Source organism: Seriola lalandi, unplaced genomic scaffold, assembly GCF_002814215.2.
Source record: "Seriola lalandi dorsalis isolate HSWRI2012SDOR001 ecotype SW California unplaced genomic scaffold, Sedor1 jcf7180002054695, whole genome shotgun sequence".
Taxonomy (NCBI): domain Eukaryota; kingdom Metazoa; phylum Chordata; class Actinopteri; order Carangiformes; family Carangidae; genus Seriola; species Seriola lalandi.
Window position 1 is genome coordinate 572,464 of NW_019525248.1, and position 8,016 is coordinate 580,479.

The 8,016-nt window shown below is 40.5% G+C and overlaps 1 protein-coding gene across 5 annotated transcripts in view; it reads left to right on the forward strand.

The window, feature by feature from the left end:
• garnl3 (GTPase activating Rap/RanGAP domain like 3) overlaps window positions 1-7,517 on the forward strand; it is a 70,427-nt gene extending 62,910 nt beyond the window's left edge. For all 5 annotated transcript variants that reach the window (XM_023423985.2, XM_023423988.2, XM_023423986.2 and 2 more), the window contains 3 exons: window positions 2,580-2,798; window positions 3,386-3,506; window positions 3,595-7,517. In XM_023423985.2, coding sequence (XP_023279753.1) covers window positions 2,580-2,798; window positions 3,386-3,506; window positions 3,595-3,760 — 506 coding nt within the window. In that variant the 3' untranslated portion in view covers window positions 3,761-7,517. The remainder of the gene's footprint in view (window positions 1-2,579; window positions 2,799-3,385; window positions 3,507-3,594) is intronic.
• Window positions 7,518-8,016: the final 499 nt, after the last annotated feature.

The following is an 8,016-nucleotide window of genomic DNA, read 5'->3' on the forward strand; positions in this document are numbered from 1 at the left end:
TCAAAATTACCGGAGGAAGAGAGGAGGAGAAGCCGAAGAGGTATGCATGAGCATGAGAGAGAAGGGAGGGGTTGTGTACAAGCAGGGGGTTGGGAGAGAAGGAGGGAGAGAAGGGGAAAGAGGGAAGGAGAAGACACGTCTGCCGCAGCATGATTTACAGATTGCACTGTCGCCATGGAGACTTTTGTCAGCCCTCTCTTCGATCCAAAGTGGTTGTCCAAACACCAGTGCCACAATCTGAGGGTGAGAGTAGGTGGGGGGGATAGAAGAGGAAGGGGGGAGGCTGAAGAAGAAGAAGGGAGAGAGAGAGGTGGAAGGGGTGCTGACAAAAATCCCATCCTCTTAACTGCCTGTGCACCTGCTGTATCTGCTCCTCGGGGAGGGTTTCATCTGACGTAATCGCATCAATAATGTGAACAAGATGCTGTTACTGATGTGGCTGTTAGCCGCCACCTACCTCCACTGGCTTAAACGCACGCCAAAGACCTACAGCAAAACAGCCTGCTGCTTAGGTGAATTCAACTTCCAATTAGTGCTGAAAAACACCCCTCATATTTACATTTATTTCACCGCCAGTGTGATGGAGCGTGACACTTCCCCAGGTCCAGAAACACATGTGGAATATATTGATCTCTTGTGATTATATATTCCACATAACTGCATGCTTTGCCACATTTTGGTTTTATTGCCATTGCTGTATGACAGCGCAGGTACAGGAGAGAGGATGTGTAACAACGCTAACACAGTGTACCTGTCAAACGTCAGCAGTGACCCTCTCTTTTCTTCGTGGCTCTTTACTCACCCCTCACCCGCTGACATTTCATATGAGACAGTCCTCTTTGTGCAGCGTATAGCCTCCACATTGATTCAGTCTCATGCACGTTACTACCAGCCTGCCTCAGTAGAGCAAGAGTGTGGCTGCGAAACTGCACTACTGCTCCCTGGTGGCATGACTGGGCACTGCAGGCTGGCACGCTGCAGCTTCCTGAGCAGACTGTGCCCTTTGAAAAACTCCAAACACCCATTTAATGTATCCCAAACAGAATTTAAGTATTTATAGTCTCTGTTGAATAATAGATGGTCTGCTCTAAGCGGCTACAACTGAACAGTTATATCACAGTAGCTCTCTATAGTAAGGATGATTAAGTTTAAGATCACATGCTGGTGCAGTAAATAGGACTATTAATCACTTTACAGTGTCTTCTTGTTTGAATACGGAGGTTTGATTCTATTGTGTTAGGTTGTCAACTCCCAGACACAATATGAGTGTGTGTGAATTAGAGAGAGATTTCGGGTTTATATAAAGTCACACAAAGGTCATTTTGTATATTATGGCTCATAATCTATCAATCACATATGCTTTACACGCATTACAGTGCCTATTTTCCAAATCACACCATAGCTTTTTTGATTGATATCTTACATTCTAGGCAGCTGTTGGTTACCATGAATTATAATGTGTTCTAGAAATCCACTTGCAGAGGCAGAGGTTAGTTATGCAGCACAATAAACACTTATTTTTATTAGAGATCTGAACGCTTATGCTGTCGCAAACATGCGTCTGGTTTGATAACCTTCTCTAATGCTGCATTCAAGGACGTTTTTTTTTTTAGTCACATTAAGTTTTTGACATTGACAGTATGTTCACTTGTTGTTTGTGTTGCGAGTTAGATTTCCCTACAATACAGCACATGAGACCAGTGCTTTAATCTGCCGAACGTTAGAGGGTTCTTGAATGCACCACTGAGAGGAATCGTTTGACATTCTGGGAAATACATTTATGCACTTTCTTGCTGAGAGTTAGATGAGAGGACTGACAGCACCACTGTCATGTCTGTATGCTACATATATAGCTAGAGGTAGCAGGTGGTTAGTTTAGCTTAGCATAAAGACTGGAAACAGCTGGTCTCCTCAGGCCAAAAGTAACAAAATCCACCTACCAACAAACCTAAAGCTCACTAATCAATCATGTTATATGTTGTTTAATTGTCCAAATTGAGCTTTAAATGTGCTGGTAGGTGGATTTTCTCACTTTTGGACTAGGCTAGCTGTTTCCCGATGCTTCCAGTCAGTATGCTAAGCTAAGCTTCCTGCTGGGTCCGGCTTCATATCTAGCATACAGACATACGACTAGTATTTATCTTCTCCTTCTACTCAGCAAGTAGGCGAATTAACATATTTTCCAAAATATCAAACTATTTGTCAAAGAATTGTCATTGTTCCTAACTGCATTAACCATGCAATAGTAATTTGACAAAAAATAAAACTCAATGATGACAAAATATTCAGTGGCTGTGTTGGAAAGTCTAGAAAGATATGGTATGCATTAAATGTATATATGCAGTTTTGTAGCTCATAGGCTAATACATGCAAAAACACTATGGTACTTCAGGCCAGGAGATCCATACATTTCTCATTCACTGCCACACATTCCTCTCCCTATTTATTCGTCTCTTCTTTCCCTGATTTTTTGTTTCATGTCCTTTCTCATCTTGTGCCTTATCCCTTCTTTCCTGACTCTACTCCCCTGCTTTCTCCTTTTTTCATCCCCCCTCTTCCTCTGGGTTTCTTCCTCCCAGGTGAAGCAGCGTGTAAGCACATCTTCAAGATCCCTCTGTGTAACTTGGTGGGCCGCAGCATTGAAAGACCCCTCAAGTCCCCTCTGGTCAACAAGGTTCTGACGGCGCCAGCCCCCGCCATGGTTCCCCCAACTCCCCTCATCTCTGCAACACATTCACTTTCCCTGTCCCGCATGGAGATCAAAGAGATAGCCAGCCGTACACGGAAGGAGCTGCTCGGTAAACTCAAAAGCCGTTAGACGTCTAAGGATGAATTTACTTTGTGTTAATGTAATGACAGTGTTAAAGCAGTGGTTTGACATTTCGGGAAATATGCATTTTAGCTTTCATGCTTAGACTTAGGTCTGTATGCTAAATGTAAGGCTATAGCCAGCAACCAGTTAGCTTATGATAAAGACTGGAAACAGGAAGTAACAGCTAGCCTGGCTCAATGTAAAGGTAACAAAAGGCAACTACCAGGGCCTATAAAGCTAACTAATTAGCACGTTACATGCTTGGCTAATCCTTGACCGGGAGGAATAGAAGGCTCCAGGAAGTCACTGCTCCTGGCCAATAAGTAGTCCAGCACAGAACTCCCTAAGGGAACCCACAACCTGTCATTTTACAGAAAAACAAACAAGGTCTCTTCTGTTTCCAGTCCTCATGCGAAGCTAAGCTAACCAAATGCTGGCTACAGATTCATATTGAAGATATAAGAGTGGTATTGGTGTTCTTATTTAACTTTCCTCAAGAAAGCATTTTATGAATTGTTGAAATATTCCTTTAAGTCATGTAAGGCCATTTTCTGTCACCTCGTACCAATGAAGGCTTGACAGAGGAACCGAGTGGGAAGTCAGACAGTGGAACAGTCAAACAGAGGAGGATGAGTAAGAAGAACACAGAGGAAGAGCCCAAAGCACGAGTACTGACATCAACAAACAGCGACAGGTGACAGTGACAGACTCAAAAGCAGTGGAACATCTGACAGTCACACAGTGGTATTTGATCTTGAGTCATATCTCTCTGTGCTCAACAGGTTAGCCTCAGAGTCCATTGAAGCAGACCTGGACGTCCAGCTGCATTGTTCGTCCAGTTCGGAGGCCGAGCCAGAGAAGGTGATGCTGCGAGCGGAGAGCCCGCCCCTAGCCAGCGCGTTCGGCCTCTCAACATCCTTTGAAGAAGATGTCCTGGACCTAAAGTGAAGACAATCCCATCGTGCACTTCTCTGCCCACCCACTCCTGTACTGTCACCATTATTTTATAGTTTTGGTTGGTTTGTTTTTAAGTTGTTGTTTGATGGATCCTTTTTTTTCTTGTCGTTTTTTGTTTATATCCCTGTATCTTGGGTCTCTCCATTCATCGGACAAGATGGGTGCAGTGGGAGTTAGAAGCCGTGTCTGTGTGCGTGTTTGGTTTTCGTGAGCAGTCCCTCAGCCACTGTGTGTTGGGTGTTTGTGTTGCCCCGCAGCAAATAACCCAAAGAGGCGATGAGGTTGTGTAAGATGCCGTGGTTTAGTCAGAGTTCTGCAACAGCTTCGAGATAATGTTAACGGTTTGATCCCAAACCACAAACTGAATGTAAATCTACACACCGAGGCACAACTAAAGTCTCTGCGTTCACAATGCCCTCGGAAGTTGCCAGAGCTTAATATGTGTTGTATATTATGTGATTATTTCCAATCCACTTTCAAATGTTGTATGATATGCATATGTATGTGTACATCTGTTTATACATGAAAATGCATACACAGTGACAGGTGTGTATGCTTGTCATGCCTGTGATGCATATTTATAGATATATTATAAAAATCCATTTTATTCCCATATTTAGTAAAAGTATGATGTTTTATGCTCTCTGCACATATTAGTCCTTATTCTTCTCCTTATTCACAGTACACAGGTAGACAGGGCTGGAGGCAAAGTCTCCCACAAGTGCCATTTCCCAGCATCCTCCACTGAACTACACCTCGAACAGCCACCGTATTCTGGTGTCTGACAGTAGCAGCCATGATTGTAGTCCACATTAGATTACTACGGTGAACCACAACTCCTTCAATGTAGGATAAAGTCACTTACTGGAGGCACGCTCGCAAAGCCACATGCACTAAACATTTTACCCCATAAGAATACGCCAACTTTAAATCTGCATGACCCGCCTTCGCTACAAGTATTGTGTCTTCTGCCCAAAAAATAGCTTCTCTGGAAACCATGAGGTCTGCAACATCATACCAAACATAACGGCATAAAGTAAACCACAACCTGAGACGACAGAAGAAGTGTGGGTGTTAAAAGGAAAAAAGCCTTTTTTTTACTAGACTGTTATGTGTGATCAGGTACGATGGTAAAGCAAGGGAATTATAGATAAAACCACAAGTTTTAGGCAAAGATTAAAGTTGAAATACAGTATATTGTCATAAACTGAAGTGGTAAAAGCCTAATTTTGTCAAAAACTACTACTCACTATACACTAAAATAAAATTAAGTGTGAAATAATTTTAGTTTTTGTCTCTTTCTGTATGTGAAAGGTGCAGAAAGGCAGTGAACTGGTCCCAATTATTAAAACATTAATGTAGAAATTAAAAATATATATGTTGTTACATTACACAGAACCCATTTCAAATAAGTACAGAAAACATACTTAAGGAAAATGTTGACTTTACCCAACTATAATTAAAACCAAGAGTAATCAAAAACTGAAAAATTTTAAACAATATTAAAGTAGAATATTAAAAACTAAACTAATTACAGCTGAAAAGCATGTAAAATTGGTAAAAAAAATATCAAACAAATAACCCTGTTAGGGGTTCAGCACTCCAGCTACCAGCTACTTTAAAAATAAATAATTTAATTTGAAATCTAAGCCCTGCTGTTTTCAATAAAACACTGATTTACAGTTTGGACCAATGCACCAGTTCACTGGACACCGGTGACTTTCCAGTCCTCTTTTATCCCAAATTTTACCACCATATTCCCATTGACAAACAGCTTTACATAACTTTAAAACCAATGCACAATGACACATACATTTAAATTTACTGATCAATAATCAGACATGTTATTAATTAAACTTACAGGTTTTTTGTCGGACCCTGGTCTGGACCCTGAATTAGTTGTCCTTCATTCAAAGCTAGAAAAAGAAAACTTTTATGCTGCACAAGTAAATCCGCTGCAGTCCCCAACACCCTGGCTTTCATTATTATCATTCTGTAAATGTGAACAGTATGAAACTCAAACAGTGTGAACTTAAAGGGTTACTCCAGCAATTTAGAATTGTTCTTCCATAAAGTCAGAGGACTCCGAAGAGACAGATTAAAGAGATTAAAAGGGTAGCAGCACAGGCTCTGAGATATTCTGGTAATGTTAGATGGAACCTACATTTCCCATGATGCAGCTCAATAGCATCTTTCACAAGACCCCCCCTCTGCCTTCTCGTCTTTCTTCCCAGTTTGTAATGCAGCCTATCTGTTAAAACGTTTAATGCTGCGTTCATGTCATATCGGACTTATTATGAGTTTTTGAATAGTAATCGCATTCATGTCAATATCAGAGTCGTAATTAATGACTGGGAAACCAATTACGGGTTGACCGATGTGACATGAACTTAGCATAAGTCTCAAGCGCAAACTGAGATAACCCTGATGATTTCATTAGGGTTATTTTCTTCAACTTTACAAAGGTCCCTCTAAAACCACAGAAAACATACATTTTTTTCACAGGCTGTGTAGCACTCCTCATGGCAATTAAACTGAACTTTATGTGTAAAACCAATGGAGCACACCTTTAAAGTGTAAAAGAAATTCAAAATATACACACTTAAAAACAACAAAAGGCATGTCAGTCCAGGTTTTTTAGAGGCTTTACCTCTGTTGTCTTTGTGTGGGCAGTCAGCACTGCAGCGACCCAGGCCAGGTGTAAACCATCACCTGCAATCACCTCACTGGCAGGATAAAACACCTGCAGTGTCCTGGCTCCTGGTGAAGCAGTTGTAGCTCAGAGGCATGACTCTGGAAAAGTTTGGTCTTAAACATAGACAGTAAATATAATATAAATACACTTTTTCTTTCCGTTGAGTCATGTGAGTCAGTTTGAAAGCTGAATCTCACAAGAAACAGGGAGAATGATTTGAGTAATGAACACCAGACAGTCAGTAAAACCAAAGGAGAAAGCTTTAAGGGGTTAACAAGGTGACAGGGGAGCAGTGGTTCTGACTATGCTGAAGTCGGCATGAGAGCGCCTCTGTGTGGTGGTTTCACAAAGCAGCAGTCTTGAGATTTTGCATGAGCCTCCTCTTCCTCCTTTTCCCCTCATGCCTATCCTCTGTTGTCCTCCTGCCTGTCTCAGTGTGAACCCCTCCAACACTATAATACAACTCAGAAAACTAAAAAGGGAAGAAGAAGAAGAAGAAGAGGGTGGGGGGGTTTTTTACAAAGGTACTCTACTTTAGTGTTATTTGCTCAGAATGAGTCTGGATGACTGTGGGAACACTGCTTCTCCCACTTCAGTTGCTCCTACTTCTCCTGTATTTCTGTCAAGTACTCTTTGTTTCTACCTCCCCTTGGTATTTTCACTGTTTTTTTGTTTGTTTAGTTGTTTGTTTTTATTTGTTTGTTTGTTTTTTGTATTTGAATCTATATTTACTGTTTAGACTGTTGCTGAACCTCTCTGTGATATCAAAACAAAAGAAAATTAACAAAAAAAACACCAAGTGTCTTAAAATATTGTATTGCCATCGTTTTTAATGCCAAGTACTACTTGTACATGTTTGTGTATCAAATGTGGCCTCAAATGAAACTGAACTATATTATTATGATTATGATTATTATGATTATGATGATGATTATTATGATTATGATTATTATTATTATTTGAGCAGTTATTTTAAACAAGTGCTGTAGACCACTGCTGTGAAAGTAGTTGATTCTGTTCATTGATATGTAATAAATATTTATGAAATTTGAACTGTTTGGCTGGTTATTTGTTTGTTTTTGTTTTTCTGCTTTTTAACAGTCTTTAACAGGAAAATTTAATACATTTTTGGGATAATCAGTTTCCAACAGTGCACCAGGTGTCACAAAGCAAAAGAGCTGCTGTTTAGGTGTGAGCAGCTCACACAGGTGAGTGTTTTGACCAGGGGCAGAATGTTGTGAACATTCAGGACTTAGTCCCAAATGAAGTCTATATTCAGGGGACATGCTCCCCTGGGGAATCTTTTTCCCCATTCACAGCAGACACATGCCATTTGTACATCCTTTGGGAAAAACATGTCCATTGCCCAGGAAAAAAAAAATCATCCTAAGCCTGCATCGTATTTTGTATCTATTTGTTCTCTGTCTCCATTCTGAAACCACAACACAACAATTTTTGTTAATGATTAATTTTCACTACAGCCATATAAAAAGAGGCAAAAATTGTCTGATGTTACTATTTTGAATTTACATGACATAGGTGGAGAATTAAT